This window comes from Schistocerca americana, chromosome 9 (genome assembly GCF_021461395.2).
Source record: "Schistocerca americana isolate TAMUIC-IGC-003095 chromosome 9, iqSchAmer2.1, whole genome shotgun sequence".
NCBI classification, from domain to species: Eukaryota; Metazoa; Arthropoda; class Insecta; order Orthoptera; family Acrididae; genus Schistocerca; species Schistocerca americana.
Window position 1 is genome coordinate 19464223 of NC_060127.1, and position 20389 is coordinate 19484611.

The 20389-nt window shown below is 41.1% G+C and overlaps 1 protein-coding gene and 1 non-coding gene across 9 annotated transcripts in view; one reads left to right on the forward strand and one right to left on the reverse strand.

Annotated features, from left to right (window-relative positions):
- Positions 1 to 19773, forward strand: part of LOC124551076 (zinc finger protein 501-like) — a 137315-nt gene extending 117542 nt beyond the window's left edge. For all 8 annotated transcript variants that reach the window (XM_047125981.1, XM_047125985.1, XM_047125986.1 and 5 more), the window contains one exon: positions 16373 to 19773. In XM_047125981.1, the coding sequence (XP_046981937.1) occupies positions 16373 to 17543 (1171 nt within the window). In that variant the 3' untranslated portion in view covers positions 17544 to 19773. The remainder of the gene's footprint in view (positions 1 to 16372) is intronic.
- Trnas-uga lies at positions 11788 to 11862 on the reverse strand. The gene has a single exon. It is a non-coding gene; the product is annotated as a tRNA-Ser (tRNA).
- Positions 19774 to 20389: the final 616 nt, after the last annotated feature.

Consider the following 20389-nt stretch of genomic DNA (forward strand, 5'->3'; position numbering starts at 1 on the left):
AATAAGACTCACTGAACTTCATTTTTTCTCCAACTGGATTAGGCTGTACCTTCCTGATGTTATTCAGGAAGATAATAAGAACTAACTCTCTTACTATACTCTCAGTAGGCTATAGTTACTTCATGTATGTCGTAGCAGGCCCAGATGGCAGTTCAGAGGTTGAGCAGATACTACAAAACACATATCGTATATTAGTTCAATTTAGTAAAACTCTTAATACAGTATGCTTAACCTGGATGCAATCCATGCCCATGGAAATGACAATATATATTTAGTTCTGTTGCGTAACAGAATAATAACTGTCAATTACTGTGATTGGTACTAAATGACAGTGAGGTATCACATTCATTTAACTATAAAGTTTGGTACTCGCTTCTGACTAACAATACTAGATTACTCCTGAATCCCAGTTACAGTGATACTGATATCAGCGCTAACAGAATGGGGCAAGCAGCGCTGTGCTCTGATGTAAGTAGATTTCCGGCAGCAGTGGCATTCTGAACCTCATGAGGACGTGTCTTTGCTGTCTCTCTTCATGAATGTGTCTGGCAGCAACTGTCCTTAGCTTGTGGTTCCATCTGGACCTCACTTTTCAGATGACACCTCACTTAGATTTAATCCTCATCCTATTTTCCACTTGTCATGTTAGCTGTATTTAAAAGTACACTCTAAGATAAAAAGACGATGTACCATGAAGGAATTAGCTGAATGAGATGGAAAATTACAGATGTGATGTACATGTACAGAAAACAAATGGCCACAGTTTCAGAAAAGTTGAATGATTTATTTAAGAGAAAAAGCTTTACTAATGTGTTGGTTCATCTCTGGCCCTTATGCAAGCAGTTATTTGGCTTGGCATTGATTGGTAGTTATTGGATGTCCTTCTGAGGGATAACATGCCAATTCTCTGCAATTTGCCCATTAGATCGTCAAAAATCCTGAGATGGTGGAGGATGCTGCTCATAGTGCTGCAAATGTTCTCTTCTGGGGAGAGATCTGGCAATGTTGTTGACCAGTCTGTCAGTGTGCTTCTTTCCTGTACTACCCAAGTAGGAAACAGTAAATGATTTAAAATTGAAAGAACCAAGCAGTACTTCAAGGTTGTGCTTCTGTCAGACTCTTTCAGAAAATCTGCATTGAAATCCCCACAAAAAATAATTTGCTTGACTGACAGTTGTTGGACGTCCATCTGAGGAGGGGTACTGTACCTAATTATGACCAATTTACCCCTTAGGTCATCAATAACCCAAGCTGGCTGGGGGCTCTGCCCATAATTCTTCAAATGTTCTCAACTGAGCAGAGATCTGGTGACCTTTCTGGCCAAGGTAGGATTTGGCAAGCTCGAAGACAAGGAGTGGAAACTTCAACCATGGATGGGTGGGTATTATCTTGCTCAATATAAGCGAGGGATTGCTTGCCATAAAGGGCAACAAAACTGGATGTAGAATATCAGTGATGTGTACTGTCACGCACTAACAGTGCTGTGGTGAAAACCAAAGTATACTGCTATGAACAGAAACGTTTGCACTGCCGCCCATGTAACTTGTGAACCTGACAGCTACACTCATGCTCATAAATTAAGGATAATGCTGATACATGGTGAAAAAACGCTGTGGTGGGTGGTTTGCGGGTTTATATCACCTTGTGGTATGACAATGCAGCGCGTTTGACCTGCGGTCATCGCACGCTGGCTTTGGCAGCAGTCCACTTATGCAGAGGTGTGTTGGTGCATGTCAGAATACGGTTCAGCGAGTAAGTTTGCAGACGTTTTCAGATGTGCTACTGGTGACTGTGTGTTGAAAATGGCTCAAAGAACACATGTTGATGACGTTATGAGGGTTAGAATACTAGGGCAACTGGAGGCTGGTCAAACACAGCAAGTCTTAGCACGGGCCCTCTGTGTGCCACAAAGTGTGATCTCAAGAATATGACAACAATTCCAGCAGTCAGGAAACGTGTCCAGGCACTATAGTACGGGATGTCCACAGTGTACAACACCACAAGAAGACCACTATCTCACCATCAGTGCCCACAGACAGCCACGGAGTACTACAGGTAGCCTTGCTCGGGATCTTACCGCTGCCACTGGAACAGTTGTTTCCAGACACACGGTCTACAGACGACTGAACAGACATGGTTTATTCGCCCAGAAACCTGCAAGGTGCATTCCACTGACCCTTGGTTACAGGAGAGCCCATAGGGCCTGGTGTCAAGAACACAGTACACGGTCATTGGAACAGTGGTCCGAGGTTACATTCACGGACGAGTCCAGGTACAGCCTGAACAGTGATTCTCACTGGGTTTTCATCTGGTGTGAACCAGAAACCATATACCAACCCTTCAACCCCTTAATGTCTTTGAAAGGAACCTGTATGGAGGTCGTGGTTTGATGGTGTGGGGTGGGATTATGATTGATGCACATACACCCCTGCATGCCTTTGACAGAGGAACTGTAACAGGTCAGGTGTATCTGGACGTTATTTTGCACCAGTATGTCCACCTTTTCAGGGTTGCAGTGGGTCCCACCTTCCTCCTGATGGATGATAATGCATGGCCCCACCGAGCTGCCATCGTGGAGGAGTACCTTGAAACAGAAGATATCAGGTGAATGGAGTGACCTGCCTGTTCTCCAGACCGAAACCACATTGAGCACGTCTTGGATGCTCTCAGTCGACGTCTTCAAACCCCTACGACACTTCAGGAACTCCGACAGGCACTGGTGCAAGAATGGGAGGCTATACCCCAGGAGCTGCTCGACCACCTGATCCAGAGTATGCCAACCCATTGTGTGACCAGTGTACATGTGCATGGTGATCATATCCCATATTGATGTCAGGGTACATGTGTAGGAAACAATGGCGTTTTGTAGCACATGTGTTTCGGGACGTTTTTCTCAACTTCTCATCAATAATGTGGATTTACAGATCTCTATCGTGTGTTCCCTATGTGCCTATGCTGTTAGCACCAGTTTTGTGTAGTGCCACGTTGTGTGGCACCACACTCTGCAATTATCCTTAATTTATGAGCATGAGTAATTTACGAGCATGAGTGCAGTTACAGTATAACAATAGCTGTATACAGTCTTCCAAAATAGTGTGTTCGAATAATGATATAACAGTCACAGATCTTAGGGAAAGCTTGCAACATTTAGACTGGAATGAGGTGTACATGGAATCTGACACAAATTTAAAATGTAATTAATTTCATGATACTATTTTTAGTGTATTTCAAAACGTTTTCTGTAAGAAGATTGTGAAATTGTTATTATTGTAAGAAACTATCTAAAAAGCCATGGCATAGTAGAGAGATAAAAGTATCTTGCAAGAAGAAGAGGGAAATGTGTCCTATAACTAGAAGGAGTAATGATCCAGAAACAGTCAAATATCATAAAAACTGCTGCAGTGTATTAAGGAAAATTATTAAAAAATTCATAGGTATGTGCAATATGTTAGAGATGACACAAAATTAAAACAATTGGAATATTGTTAAAAGGTAAACAGGGCAACCGAGAGCACAGGAAGCCTGCTTTTCTGTGACAGTCAATGAATTTTGTTAACAAAAAGTAAAAGTAGAAGGTATTCTTGATGATAATTTTTTAACTGTTGTAGAAATAAAGGATCCAGCTGGGCATTAGAAAACACAATGGACTTTGGTCATGTAAGAGACAATACCTATGCAGTTTGATACAATTGAAATTCAGCCCACCTCTCCTACTGAAATTAGGAAAAAATAAATACACTCAAAAGTAAAAGCTCGCATGGAATTGATGGTATTTCCAACACAGTAATAAAAGCTTGTTTCCAATAGGTAAGTAGGATTCTTAGCCGTATATGTAGCAGCGCACCGAAAGAGGAAATTTTTCCAGATTGATGGAAATATGCTATTGTTAAACCATTGCAAAAAAAGGGGGATAGGTGTGGTGTGATGCTAACAACTTCTACCCAAACTTACTTTTCACAGATTTATCCAAACTTCTTGAAAAACTAATGTATTCAGGGGTAGCTTCACATATTTGTAAGAATGAAGTACTAACAAAATGTCAGTTTGGTTTTGAGAAAGGCTTTTTGACAGAAAATGCTATATTTGCTTTCACTAATAAAATATTAAATGCTGTGAATAATGTAACATCACCCATTGGGATTTTTTAGATCTTTCAAAGCCTTTTGACTGTGTGAGTCGTGACATTCTTCTGGATAAGTTCAAATATTGTGGTATGAGTGGGACAATGCACAAATGTTTTAATTCCTACTTAACTAGGAGAATGCAGAACGTTGAAATTGACAGCACAGATAGTCTGCAAAAATCAGCACAGTCTTCTAATTGGGGAGGTATCGAGAAGGATGTCCCACAACATTCAGTTTTGGGTCTGTTATTGTTCATAATATATATATTTATGACTTGCCACTCTATATTCATGGAAATGCAAACCTAGTTCTGTTTGATGGTGATACAAAAAATGGTAATCACTTCAAAGAAACAAGAATTAGCTGAGGAAATTGTAAATAATGTCTTTTAGATAATTAAGTGGTTCTCTGCGAATGGACTCATACTAAATTTTGCAAAAACATAATACATACAGTTCAGTATAGTAAATGGCATAGAGAGAGAGAGAGGGAGGAAGAGAGAGAGAGAGAGACTTCAAACAGAAGTTTGTTGCTAAAAGTAGAATATTCAAAATTTCTAGGTATTTGCATCGCTGAGAGATTGAATTGGAAGAAACACATTGAAGATACGCTGAAATGTTTTAGTTCTGCTACTTATGCTATTTTGGTTATTGCAAGATTTGGTGATAACCAAATCAGTAAATTGGGCTACTACGCCCATTTTCATTTCCTACTTTTATATGAGATCAGATTTTGGGGTAATTCACCTTTAAAGTTTTCATTGCACAAAAGTATGTTATCAGAATAATAGCTGGAGCCCACCCAAGACACCATGGAGACGTTTGTTTAAGGAACTCGGGATATTCACAGTACCTTCACAATATGTATATTCACATATGAAATTTGTTATTAATAACCCATCCCAATTCAAAAATAATGTCAAAGTGCGTAGCTACAATACTAGACGAAATGATGATCTTCACTATACTGGATTAAGTCTGACTGTGGCACAAGAAGGGGTGAATTATGCTGCAACAAAAGTCTTTGGTTATTTACCAAACAGCATTAAAAGTTCTGCAAATAGCCAACGAGCAATTAACTTCTACTCAGTAGATGCATTTTTAGATACAAAGTAGTGTAATTGTAAAAAAAGAAAGTAACAATTTTATAGTGCAAAGAAAATTTACGTTAAATTGACATATTCGAGATCATTATGAAATGTCATTTTCGTGTTCTATGGAACAAGTGTTCATGAAATGTAATGCCAAGCCAATCAACTGCTAGCATAAGGGATGGAGGGGGCCAACCCATTACTGATTTGCTCATTTTCTAAAGCTCTTTCTCTTGAATAAGTTATCCAATTTGTCACATTTTAATCATTTGTTTGTCTGTACATGTAAATCACATGTACATATTTCCATCCCATTCGGATTTGTCCTTGATGGTTCATCATCTTTTTTTTCTTGGAGTTTATATACCACATACACAGAAATAGTGGCATAATGCTAAATTTAGTGCCAACCTACACTAAACAATGACTCTAGATCATTTCATGGTGGAATTTTGGGATTCTCAACCCAACTTCCAAACATGAGAATTGGCTGGTATCTTGTCATGGACATCAAAGCAACCACTTTGTTTCACATCTCATCATGAACTCCCAGCAAACTAAAAACGTTCTAGCTCCTGTACTGTGTTTACTGACAATAATTTGTTTTTTTCCCTTTCTTCAGCATCAATAAAATTAACCAACAGCTGTACACTTTAAGATATTGTGAATTTCATTTGTTATGCAATTGCTTCACACAGAGACATGACAGCAACTGTCCAGTAATGTATGGTACTATACAAGTTCGTTAATTTGGAGACAAGCATATGGGGCCTGAAGATGACAAATGAAATCCCAAAACTGATTGCTTTCAGAGTAAAGTATACGGCTGTTGGTGAATTTTATTGGCATTGGAAATTACTTACCAGCTGATGTCCCCTGGCCATGGTGGACCAACAGACATTGATAATTTATAGTTGTCATTTTTTCTCGTCTTGTTCAGATATAGCCTGATGTATCTCGGCATCACTGACATTCATTCTTCTCTGTTCTGAATTTCATACAACACAGTGGTTAGCACCATGGCTTACAGATGTGTCTGCTCATGAACTGAAAGTGCCATGTATCGAACTGGTAATGTGCTGTGCTTACCACTATTCCTTTTTTTGTGTGAACCTATTAATAAAGTTTTTTTAAAATGCATCTGGAATATTCAGAGATATTCCACTCCTGACATGAGCTGTTTGTAGGACTGTCTGTAAAGTTAATACCACTGTACTGTATGTTTTCGTGCACAGCCACGGAGGAGGAAAAAAATAGAGGATAGTGAAGGATCGTAACAACTAGTTGTGCTGTATTATTAGTACCTTGTTAATTTTCTCATAACAGTTCATCCAACAAAACATTGTTGTTGGCCTCACTTCCTGTCAAATCACTACTGTACATCTACAGTTTCTCCACCATCTGACCACTTCAAGAGTTTACATCACCATTGTCATGACGTGGTCAGCCTTTGTGTTGTCAGTTTGCTACCTGCTAACTCGCTCAATTTCCTGCATTGTTGCATTTTCCGCTTGGTAGTCGCTACAGCTACCACTCTGCGAGAATTCCTCTCCAATGTAATGTAATTTTTGGCATTGATACAGTTCGTGGTAGGTGCAATGCAGGTCATGGTAGCTGCAGGTCATAAAGTAGCCTGTGTGAAGAGGCGGTCTGCTGAAGTTCTACATCCACATACATCCTCTTCAAATTAGCGTTAAGTGCATGGCAGGGAGTACATTCCATTGTACCCTTTACTAGGTCTTTTTCCCTCTCCATTCACATATGTAGCAAGTGAAGAATATTTGTTTAAAACCCCCAGTACACTGTAATTAAATTAATTTTGTCCTTGCAATTCTTACAGAAGTGATATGTATGAGTTGTAGTACATTTATAGATTCATCACTTAAAACTTGTTCTAGAAAATCTGTAAGCAGGTTTTCTTGGGATTTTCGAGCATGTGCCAGTACAATTTTTTCAGCGTCACTGTGACATTCTCATGTGGGTGAAACAAACCTTTGGCCATTTGTACTGTCCTGTGTATGTGTTCAGTGTGCTCCATTAGTCCTACCTGATGCTGGTCCCACATCCATTAGCAATTTTCGAGGATGGGTCAAACAAGCATTTTGTTAGCAGTACTTTTTGCAGACTGATTGCATTACCTAATGCATTACCTAGTGTTCTCCCAGTGGAGCAGAGTCTGCCACCTTCTTTACCTGTGTCAGATGGTATGTGATCATACCTGTACATATTGTTACATCTAGGTATATGAGACGATCGATTCCACTTGTGACTTATTTTAGCTGTAGGATACTATGTGCTTTTGTTTTGGGAAACGCGAATTTTGTATTTATAAAAATTTAAAGCGAGTTGCCAATCTTTGCACCACTTTCAAATCTTATCAAGTTAAGTCTGAAAATTTGTCCTTTTTCAAACATCATTTCATTATAGATAACCACATGATATAGTAAAGTCTGAGTTCATTATTCATGTTATCTACAATTTCATAAAATATATAACTTGCTGGGGGACACACATGAATTATCTGTCACATGAATTATCTGTCACATGAATTATCTGTCGCCAATTCTATCTAAGATAACATGCTGCATCCTCCCTATGAAGAAATCCCCAATTTATTCAAAAATTTAGCTTGATATCCCACATGATTGTAATTTAGGCAATGAGTGTGGATGTGGCACTGTGTCAAATGCTTCTTGGAAGTCAAGGAATACTGCCACTACATGACTGCCTTTGATACCTGGCTTTCAAGATGCGAGTTAGGTTCCACATCGTTTCTGTTTTTGGAATCCATGCTAGTATGTTTGGATGGGGAGATTCTCTTCAAGACACCTCATTGTGTGGAATCATCAAAGTACAACCTCAGGGCCTAGATGACAGGTATCGTTTGCTCCGACATGCGCCATAATATAGAGTTGTTTCTGCATATACATTTACATATGTATTCCATAAGCCACTGTATGGTGCATTGTGCGCAGTGGAGGGTACCTTGTACCACGTTTCCTTTACTGCTCCACTTGCAAATGCACTCCTTAATGGCTGCTGAAATATTGGACAGCTTTCAGTGGCGCCAAAGATGGTGTCCAAAGACTCATGGAGGATGGATCATACATAATCTGAAACTGCGAGCAGCAATGTGAAGCAGAACTTCATTTTCAAGTGTTCTATTACAAAGGAGATTTCCAATGTACCGAGTCAATGTAATTCTCACATCACTACAAAAATGATTCATATACATATTACTTTCAAGGGTGTTTAGAAATAACTGAAATCACTACAATTAAATAACTCCCAGAAGCTTATGTAATTGTTGCTAGAGGTAGACCATAGTTTAATATCAGTAATAGTAATAGCAGCAGCAGCTGTAGTAATTGTTGTTTTTATCCATCCAAGATCAATTTTATGAGGATATTGGACCTGTCTTCATATTGCTATTTAAGAACAAGAAAAGTACTTAAAATTTATATGTATAGGCATTTACATACTGACAGGTCTACTTTGACAATGATGGGACAGGAAATAGGCTGTAGCCTTATAGTAGAAATCATTGCAGCATTTGGCAGAAGTAATTTCCGGAAACACAGAAAATGAAAGTCAGGATGACCAGATGAAGACTACACCCTCCATCCTTCCAAAAACAAGACCAGTTTGTTTGAAAGTGTACTACATCGTCTGGTTTGTTCCTAATGTACAATACTGTTTTACAAAGAAGCTGATCAATAATGTAAAAGGCTAGTGCTACACTGTTCATTCATTTCTAACTCCAAGTCACTGCATTCACTACACAGACTATATAGGTATTGTTACATAAGGTAACACTACACACACATCTGCTGGCTCAGGACCATAGTGATGACAGCTGGTTTCCATTCTGTGTACCACAACTTCTCTAACTACAGTATCTTGAAAAACTGAGTCACAATCTATCTATAATGAGTGAGATCTTGAGTTCGGAAAGAGAATAAGGTGTAGTATTATATTTTGCATAGTTTCAGAAGAAAGTTTTTCCAGAAAAGGAAGCAAAAGAAGGAAGAAACATAGTGTGAAAGGGTTATGTCAAATGGTGTGTTTTATTATTGTCCTTATTATTTATGTGTGTACATTTTGTACCAAATCCCTACTTTGTGTTGTCTAAGTAATCGTTCAGTTTATAGAATGTAATACTTAATACATACTTTGTAGCTGCCTTTCTAAATAAGTTTGTTTAAGTAATCTCTTGAAGCACTTTCGGCAGTTTTTTGTACCGTTTTAGCCTGTGGCACAAAATTTTGTCTTGAGTTGTGAGTTAATTCTTTGTTGGTAAATGTAAGTTCAGTCTAGCTCTCGCTCCATGGTCAATGACAGAGCTGTCAGTGCAGTTGTTATCAAAAGTACTCACATGGTGTAATTCAAATCTGTGTGCAGAATGAGATTTTCACTCTGCAGCGGAGTGTGCGCTGATATGAAACTTCCTGGCAGATTAAAACTGTGTGCCCGACCGAGACTCGAACTCGGGACCTTTGCCTTTCGCGGGCAAGTGCTCTACCAACTGAGCTACCGAAGCACGACTCACGCCCGGTACTCACAGCTTTACTTCTGCCAGTACCTCGTCTCCTACCTTCCAAACTTTACAGAAGCTCTCCTGCGAACCATGCAGAACTAGCACTCCTGAAAGAAAGGATCTTGCGGAGACATGGCTTAGCCACAGCCTGGGGGATGTTTCCAGAATGAGATTTTCACTCTGCAGCGGAGTGTGCGCTGATATGAAACTTCCTGGCAGATTAAAACTGTGTGCCCGACCGAGACTCGAACTCGGGACCTTTGCCTTTCGCGGGCAAGTGCTCTACCAACTGAGCTACCGAAGCACGACTCACGCCCGGTACTCACAGCTTTACTTCTGCCAGTACCTCGTCTCCTACCTTCCAAACTTTACAGAAGCTCTCCTGCGAACCATGCAGAACTAGCACTCCTGAAAGAAAGGATATTGCGGAGACATGGCTTAGCCACAGCCTGGGGGATGTTTCCAGAATGAGATTTTCACTCTGCAGCGGAGTGTGCGCTGATATGAAACTTCCTGGCAGATTAAAACTGTGTGCCCGACCGAGACTCGAACTCGGGACCTTTGCCTTTCGCGGGCAAGTGCTCTACCAACTGAGCTACCGAAGCACGACTCACACCCGGTACTCACAGCTTTACTTCTGCCAGTACCTCGTCTCCTACCTTCCAAACTTTACAGAAGCTCTCCTGCGAACCATGCAGAACTAGCACTCCTGAAAGAAAGGATATTGCGGAGACATGGCTTAGCCGCAGCCTGGGGGATGTTTCCAGAATGAGATTTTCACTCTGCAGCGGAGTGTGCGCTGATATGAAACTTCCTGGCAGATTAAAACTGTGTGCCCGACCGAGACTCGAACTCGGGACCTTTGCCTTTCGCGGGCAAGTGCTCTACCAACTGAGCTACCGAAGCACGACTCACGCCCGGTACTCACAGCTTTACTTCTGCCAGTACCTCGTCTCCTACCTTCCAAACTTTACAGAAGCTCTCCTGCGAACCATGCAGAACTAGCACTCCTGAAAGAAAGGATATTGCGGAGACATTGCTTAGCCACAGCCTGGGGGATGTTTCCAGAATGAGATTTTCACTCTGCAGCAGAGTGTGCGCTGATATGAAACTTCCTGGCAGATTAAAACTGTGTGCCCGACCGAGACTCGAACTCGGGACCTTTGCCTTTCGCGGGCAAGTGCTCTACCAACTGAGCTACCGAAGCACGACTCACGCCCGGTACTCACAGCTTTACTTCTGCCAGTACCTCGTCTCCTACCTTCCAAACTTTACAGAAGCTCTCCTGCGAACCATGCAGAACTAGCACTCCTGAAAGAAAGGATATTGCGGAGACATGGCTTAGCCACAGCCTGGGGGATGTTTCCAGAATGAGATTTTCACTCTGCAGCGGAGTGTGCGCTGATATGAAACTTCCTGGTAGATTAAAACTGTGTGCCCGACCAAGACTCGAACTCGGGACCTTTGCCTTTCGCGGGCAAGTGCTCTACCAACTGAGCTACCGAAGCACGACTCACGCCCGGTACTCACAGCTTTACTTCTGCCAGTACCTCGTCTCGTACCTTCCAAACTTTACAGAAGCTCTCCTGCGAACCATGCAGAACTAGCACTCCTGAAAGAAAGGATATTGCGGAGACATGGCTTAGCCACAGCCTGGGGGATGTTTCCAGAATGAGATTTTCACTCTGCAGCGGAGTGTGCGCTGATATGAAACTTCCTGGCAGATTAAAACTGTGTGCCCGACCGAGACTCGAACTCGGGACCTTTGCCTTTCGCTGGCAAGTGCTCTACCAACTGAGCTACCGAAGCACGACTCACGCCCGGTACTCACAGCTTTACTTCTGCCAGTACCTCGTCTCCTACCTTCTAAACTTTACAGAAGCTCTTCTGCGAACCATGCAGAACTAGCACTCCTGAAAGAAAGGATATTCCGGAGACATGGCTTAGCCACAGCCTGGGGGATGTTTCCAGAATGAGATTTTCACTCTGCAGCGGAGTGTGCGCTGATATGAAACTTCCTGGCAGATTAAAACTGTGTGCCCGACCGAGACTCGAACTCGGGACCTTTGCCTTTCACGGGCAAGTGCTCTACCAACTGAGCTACCGAAGCACGACTCACGCCCGGTACTCACAGCTTTACTTCTGCCAGTACCTCGTCTCCTACCTTCCAAACTTTACAGAAGCTCTCCTGCGAACCATGCAGAACTAGCACTCCTGAAAGAAAGGATATTGCGGAGACATGGCTTAGCCACAGCCTGGGGGATGTTTCCAGAATGAGATTTTCACTCTGCAGCGGAGTGTGCGCTGATATGAAACTTCCTGGCAGATTAAAACTGTGTGCCCGACCGAGACTCGAACTCGGGACCTTTGCCTTTCGCGGGCAAGTGCTCTACCAACTGAGCTACCGAAGCACGACTCACGCCCGGTACTCACAGCTTTACTTCTGCCAGTACCTCGTCTCCTACCTTCCAAACTTTACAGAAGCTCTCCTGCGAACCATGCAGAACTAGCACTCCTGAAAGAAAGGATATTGATTTTCACTCTGCAGCGGAGTGTGCGCTGATATGAAACTTCCTGGCAGATTAAAACTGTGTGCCCGACCGAGACTCGAACTCGGGACCTTTGCCTTTCGCGGGCAAGTGCTCTACCAACTGAGCTACCGAAGCACGACTCACGCCCGGTACTCACAGCTTTACTTCTGCCAGTACCTCGTCTCCTACCTCCGGTACTCACAGCTTTACTTCTGCCAGTACCTCGTCTCCTACCTCCTAAGGTAGGAGACGAGGTACTGGCAGAAGTAAAGCTGTGAGTACCGGGCGTGAGTCGTGCTTCGGTAGCTCAGTTGGTAGAGCACTTGCCCGCGAAAGGCAAAGGTCCCGAGTTCGAGTCTCGGTCGGGCACACAGTTTTAATCTGCCAGGAAGTTTCAAAATCTGTGTGTCTCGAACAAATTGTTACTATGAGCTCGACTGCTATTTTTGTTTATTATACCTGAGGCCAAAGGTACTGAAAGTCTAGAACAGATTTTTTGATACATGTCAACCAGTATGCATTCCAAAACAGTGTTCATGTGAAAACCTACTTTTACATGTCATGAAAAACGTGGATGAATGCAGTTTGGTAAATGTAGTTAACATTTACATTAGTGGCATCATCACTTGTTTCCTCCTCCACACAGATGAGTGTAATATGTCTACTGTAAGCATTGAGTTTGTACAGCGATGTAAGTAACTGAGTTGTGTAAACATTTTTTATATACCTATATGTTATTTTATTTCTTGATTCGTCCTGAAGATGCTGTAACTTTTGGAATGTTTTTGACACCATATGGCTTGATAATGACCAAGGGGGTGAAATTAGCTAACCTCTGAATTACCAGATAAAGTGGCTGTAGTAGAATAAAGCATAAGACTATGTAGGAAAATGACATCATACAAGAAATCTGCATTAGCTACAGACCCCTATATACAAAAGATAATTTTTGCACAAAGGTAAGCAGATCTTGAATACATCAGCAAATGTTGAATATGATCCCTTCATCAGGTTTTGTTGTATCCGATGTCTAGAAAGCAAGAACAAAAGCTATGTTATTACTTGGTAAACGATCAAGTGTTGAGGAGACACATGTACATCTATCAGAAAAAGAAGTCTGGTAGCCTCAGTAGTCAGACTCAACTTTGTGAGGCCATCCTCGGCTGTCAGAGAAACATCATTCCTACAAGGAGTGTCCAGTAAGTTTCACTATTTTATAAAAACACTAGAAACAAATCATCATCTTCAAATACTTTTATTGGCATTGTACAATGCTTCTGTTACTTATCTACATAGTCGCCATGTTTTTCCAAGTGTGTTCGGTAAAATTCCGTAAGTTTTTCCAAGCCAGTTTTTTACCAGATCAGCTACTGTGCTTGTAACCAGCTGTTCACTGTTCATCTGAATTCGTCATGGGTGTTGAAATGCTTACGTCAAAGATGAACTTTGGGTTGGAGGAACATGTGAAAATCACTTGGAGAGAGATCTGCTGCCTGCATCTCGTGGTCGTGCGGTAGCGTTCTCGCTTCCCGCGCCCGGGTTCCCGGGTTCGATTCCCGGCGGGGTCAGGGATTTTCTCTGCCTCGTGATGGCTGGGTGTTGTGTGTTGTCCTTAGGTTAGTTAGGTTTAGGTAGTTCTAAGTTCTAGGGGACTGATGACCATAGATGTTAAGTCCCATAGTGCTCAGAGCCAAGAGATCTGCTGAATATGAAGGATGCAGGAACACTTCCCAGTTGAATCTTTCGAGCCCTGCCAAGGTCATTCGAGCTGCATGGGGCAGAGCATTGTCATAAACGAGAGGAACTTTGTGAGGCAAAATTCCAGGAAGTTTTCTTTTGATGGCAGCTCGCTGCATTAATGGTGGTGTTGCAAGGCAGGTATGAACGTATAACACCCCCTGACAGTCCCTAAAGATGGTTGTCACAACTTTCCCTGCCGAATGAGTTACCTTTGCTGTTTTTCTCCGGCACTTTCGCCAGTTTTCTCTCACATGACACTATGACGTTTTGTCTCAGGGTCCGAATGATGGACTCGTGTCTCATCCCCTTTTCAATCCTCATGCAGCCTTCCTTATAGTCAGAGATTAACTCCTGATGGATATCGACAGTGGATATTTGTTATCCTGTGAGAAACGAATCACAGAGCACAGCATACAAGTGGACAGACTTTGTAGTGGTGACTCTATGCTTATTGGAAGCATACTGGCAAGATACTGCGGAGGTACCCGATTATTAGGGGTTTTTCCTGTTTCAGTTCTTGTACTCGTAATAACTTGGCTTTGTGCAAACTACAATTAAAAATACAAATTCGAATTAATGTTTAAAGTAGAGGGATTCTGAATAAGTGAGATTTGTACTAGATCAAGAAAGGTGTAATATTTAACTGCAGTGTCAACAATTCAACCCAGTAGACAAAAATTCTGGTACAACATTTCGTATGTTAGCTAGTGCTCAGTCAATAAGACACTTTCAGCCAAAATAAAGGAATAACTTTTTCTCAGTGGTCATGGGTCCACACTTCGTCAATGTGGGAAGTGTCTCATGGGTGCTGTTTGATGTGGATACCAGAAGAAAGTCTGCTTATGGACAATGTGATGTTTATATTTAAACACAGTTTGCCTCAGATAGTAAGCAATCATTACAAGCCTGACGATTGTTCGGAAAACTGTAGAAATAAAGAAAACATGAGGATACTCGATCAATTATCACTACAGCTTGAGAAAATGTTCAGACCATATATTCTGCACATATCAGTCTCACATATCCAGAGTACAGGTTAGGTCATGTGAATTACAAAATAGTGTCTGATCATCCAGAAGTGAAGTCTTGAGATTGTGTGTGATCATTGTTAGTTTATAAATTATATTGTCTCCATTATTTGCTCTTCATTAGTTTATGAGACATATTCTTAAAGTTGGTAAATAACGATATGCACTCAGATTAGTTTTGATTTTGTTGAATATTGTGCTATCAGAAAGAGATACTTTGTCCCTTGACTATATTGATTACCATTGTTTTCAGAACTAATAACCCATTTTAATCAAATTATTTGATGATATTCAATGCATGAATATATTAACTAATCAAAATAAACTATATATTTTTATATGTTCTATTGCTTGTATACCTCAGGGCTCGGTTTCAATTTCGTTTTCAAGTTGTATATTTACGCACATTTCAACCACATTCTACTTTGATCTTTACCTACCTCCCACTATCATTTAAATAGTTCTTTCCAACGCTGTAATATTAATTTAGGTTCCCCATAGTGCAACATATATTCCATGGTCCGTCACGCTGTCAAGGTTCTATCCACCACTGCTCCATAAGCAAGGTGGAATTGCTTATAATAATCTAACAAAGTCGCCAGCCACTGTGACCGAGTGGTTCTATGTACTTCAGTCCAAAACCGGGCAGCTTCAATGGTCGCAGGTTCGAATCCTGCCTCAGGCATGGATGTGTGTGATGTCCTTAGGTTGTTAGGTTTAAGTAGTTCCAATCTATGGGACTGATGACCTCAGATGCTAAATTCCATAGTGCTTAGAGCCATTTGAACCATTCTAACAAAGTCGCTCATTTCTTTTTATACCAATGACTTTTAGGTAGTAGGATAGCTATGAAAACAGCATACAACAGCTTAATAAAGGCGTATCTGAAGTTACGTATATGTCACATCATCAGTGGCTCGCAGAGTATATTTGTTGATGTAGAAGTTCATTTGGTATGCATTGGTGTTCTATAGACCCTTCCAGTTACTTTCTTACATCTATAGGAGTAATTATTGTTGTTCGTGTTTTCATGATGTTTCACTTTGCAGCAATTCCACTATCATCAAATCTGCCTACATTTAACTCTGACAAATTTACAGCGTTCTGAATTCTAAAGTAGTGCTTCAGATGAACTCATTTCCCACTGCCGCCTCTTGAAAAGAACCTAAAATTTTTGTTAATTTCATTCATTGTGCTACTACATAGTTCACTGAAATTTTTGAGATGTTTGTGAACCTTGTATTTGTTACTATAATTTTTCATTCACATACTTGCACTGGTACTACAATAGTTTCTGATACCATTCTCTCTGCTTTCTGCAGTTCCATCGGTGTTGGTGTGGACAACGACAACGACACTAACGGAGACAACAGCGGTTTGATTACCAGCATTCCACTGCATTCGTGCAGTGTGTGTCACAAAATGTTCACGAAGAGTACCTATTTGAAGAAACACTTCAGAGTCCATAGTGGTGAACGCCCATACAGCTGTGGCGTTTGCAACAAGACTTTTGCGCAAAGGTGGGCACTGAAACAACATTCGCGGCGGCACACAGGCGAACACCCATACAACTGTGGCGTTTGCAGCAAGGCATTCATGCAAAAATCTGATCTGAAGAAGCACTTCCGGGTGCACACTGGTGAACGTCCGTACACCTGTGACGTTTGCAACAAGGCTTTTGCACAAAGTAGTGCGTTGAAGCAGCATTCACGATTGCACACTGGTGAACGCCCATACAGCTGTTGCGTCTGCAGAAAGACATTCAGAGACAGTGATAAACTGAAGAATCATTCACGATTGCACACTGGGGAGCGTCCGTACGTCTGTGGTATGTGCAACAAGACATTCGCTCTAAGTGCTTCACTGAAGCGGCACTCACAAGTGCACACTAGTGAACGCTCGCATAGCTGTAGTGTTTGCAACAAGACATTCAGACACAGTAGTAGCCTGAAGGACCATTTGCGAATCCACAGCGACGAGCGCCCCTACGTATGTGGCATTTGCAACAAGACATTCGCTCAAAGTTGGGCACTGAGGCACCATTCACGATTGCACAGTGGTGAACGCCCATACAGCTGTTGCATTTGCAGAAAGACATTCAGAGACAGAGAAGAAGTGAAGAAGCATACTCGACTCCACACTGGCGAGCGCCCATACATCTGTGGTGTTTGCAACAAGACTTTCGCTCTAAGTTCTTCGCTGAAGCGGCATTCTCGAGTGCACTCTGATGAACGGCCTCACAGCTGTGATATTTGTAACAAGTCATTCAGATGCAGTAATAGCCTGAAGAAGCATGTGCGCATGCACACTGGCGAGCGCCCGTACGCATGTGGCGTTTGTAACAAGACATTCGCGCAAAGCTGGGCGCTGACGCAGCATTCACGATTGCACACTGGTGAACGTGTACACAGCTGTGGCATTTGCAACAAGACATTCACTCGAAGTTCTGCACTGAAGAAGCATTCACAGCTGCACACCGACGAACGCCTATGAAGCTGTCAAGTGTGTCATATCCCTTTACACCCTGAAATATTTTTCATTGTGCAAGAACTGCAAGTAGCATTGTTATAGTGTCCTGATGTCATTGATTGCAGAAAAAATACTGCAAACATTTTTTCATTTATAATTATCCAAAAAAGCACTAGCATGATCATGCACGTCAGGTTTTAATTCATTAGACAGTTCATATGATCTCATGCTCTCATCAAAAATATTACAATCATAGCAAAAATGTTTTAATAATTACATCATAAAATCAAACATTATTTTTTGCAAAATGACTTGAAACAGTTTTTTTCTTTGAATAGACTTAAGTACTGATTGTATTTGCCATGTTTAGTTTTTGCCCTGCTGTTGCAGTACTGAATCTGGCAAGTCCTTGGGGAATAAATGTCATCCACTGTTGGCCAGTGGTCATAGCCATCATACCTCTTGTCCAGTCCTGGTTTTGGATGGGGTTTGTAAATTTATGCCTTTCTAGGTGGAACTACTTCACTTTAATTTTAGCTCACGTTCTTCTGTCATTTTCCTATCTGGACATGACAATAGAGCTTCAGCCAAAGACATCCTGAATTTCAGCAAATCCATTACATTCTATTTTGGAAGTTGCTGTTCCCTGCAGTGCTGTCTATACATAAACCGACAATTTACTACAATCAGGTCTGTAAAGTAAAGTAAGCACTTAAGGGTTCGTTTTTTTGTTCGGATCCATGTCTGATAGCATTCAGTCTGTTGGTCATTAATATCTACTCCATCCATATTAATATTGTACTTCTTAATGACAGAAAGACAGTCTATTTCTAAATATTTATATACCTTCTTACCCCACCTTTGGACTTTGCACTTTGGCTCTATGCCAGCAGAAGTGGATGCCACAACAATCTTTTGATTATCCTGCCACTTATTGATCATGACTGGCTCATCTGATCTAATGTACTGATGACGTTCTCCTCTATTCATTTACTTTCAGTTTAATATTTTTATTCTGTTTGTCATTATTGTTCCTGTGCCTTCGATTCCTCTCTGAGTTTCTCTAAGAGGGGAGTGGTAGTGAAATATCTATCAAAATAAATGAAACTTTCCTGTGGTAGAGTTTGGGAAAGTTGAAAATCTTTGGTGGTCCTAAGCCTAATGATTTCTCACCAAAATTCGTGCTGGCACCCTGATATATCTCAAAATCTAAAACTATACCTGAAGCTGAAGCCAAAATAAATTTCTTAAACCCTATAGGTCTAGGTTTGCCTTTGACATATTGTTTTAATTTACAATGCCCTGTGAAGGATATCATTTGTTCATCGATGCTGTAACAATTGACTGTACAGGATGAAGTATGGTATCTCTCTCTCTCTCTCTCTCTCTCTCTCTCTCTCTCTCTCTCTCTCTCTCTCTCTCTCTCTCTCTCTCTCTCTCTCTCTCAGCATCAATGAGTGGTTGAATCTTCCACAGTTTATTCGTCTACAGCATCTACAAAATGTATGTTGTATTGCAGGGCAATAAAACGGTCTCGAGACGTACTGTCACTAACTTTGTTCAGAGAAATGCATTTCTGCCAATACATAGGTAACCTAGGATACCTTATGCACCCCATAGTTAATTCCAAAAAACAGCTTAATTTCTCTAGCTGTTGTATCCAAATACCGAGTGGGGCTCTGAATGGGCGAAGGATTCTGTAACAAAGAAGAAAAAATCCAAGGTGTATGGTAAGTAATAAATATAATGCCTAATGTTGTATGGAAATCGGAAGTAAAACCAACTAAATAGCGACGTAACAACCTGCCCAATTACTGTTAAGAAGTATGAGATTATTGACGTTATTCATTGCCAGTCTGTTGTATATACAATATCAAAAAAACACAAACGGATATACGTCAAAAGACTTTAAATAACACAAGTCAGCTACTAACCTGAAGAACACGTGACGCTTCTGTTAACACCCACATTCACCGTTTCATTCTGCTGCTCTCTGTTGACGTGGAATCGGAACAAAAACAAGTGAAACGTGAAGCACACAAGTTGGACGATCGTTTCAGGCTGGTTGGAAGCAAAGCAGAAGCAACAGGTCGGCATACAAAATAAAAAACCGAACCAGCACGATCGTGTGGCCTCAGGCGGAAAAGGATAAGAGATCAGAAGCATGATCAAGTTGAAGGAACACTTGTGATTGCACACTGATGAAAAAACATACATTTTCAACATTTATCAAATGTAATTTTTGTACTGTAGAAACTTGAGAATACACCTAGTTCTCCAAACAAGGGAACATTCTATACTTATGTGTTACCACAGTTATTCACAATGAGCCACAGATTGGAGAAGCATTCACATTTGCTCAGAGGTTGTATAAGTACCACTTGAAAATACACTGTGAGTGTACAGTAGTGTATACTGGTAATGATTTGATTGTACTGTAAGCTGCTGAAGAGGAGAAACAGATGAAAAACCGGTTGTGAAATCTCACATCTAGTGTAATTCAGATGTGTGTAGGGTCACAAGAAGTAGCGACAAAATGTTCATTAACTCATCTAAAAGGTAAACGTACATTATTAATGTGCCTACTTTTTTTTATGTACATATCCGGTACACATTGAGATTCCTGTGCCACTGTGCAGCTGCATGCAGCTAGAGCAGCCAAAAGAAAGTGGAGAACCCCAGCTGCCCTTTATCAGTAGCTTGTGCCATTTCCTTCTCTTTCTTATGGCAGTGTGCTACAGTAGTTTGGCATGGAGATTTTAGTGCATATCAGAATTCGACAATTTTTTCTGCTACAATGACTACCTAAATTTAGTTTTTCCCTTCTCTTTCCTTCTTCTCTGATTGAAAAATGTGCTGGTTGGTTATCT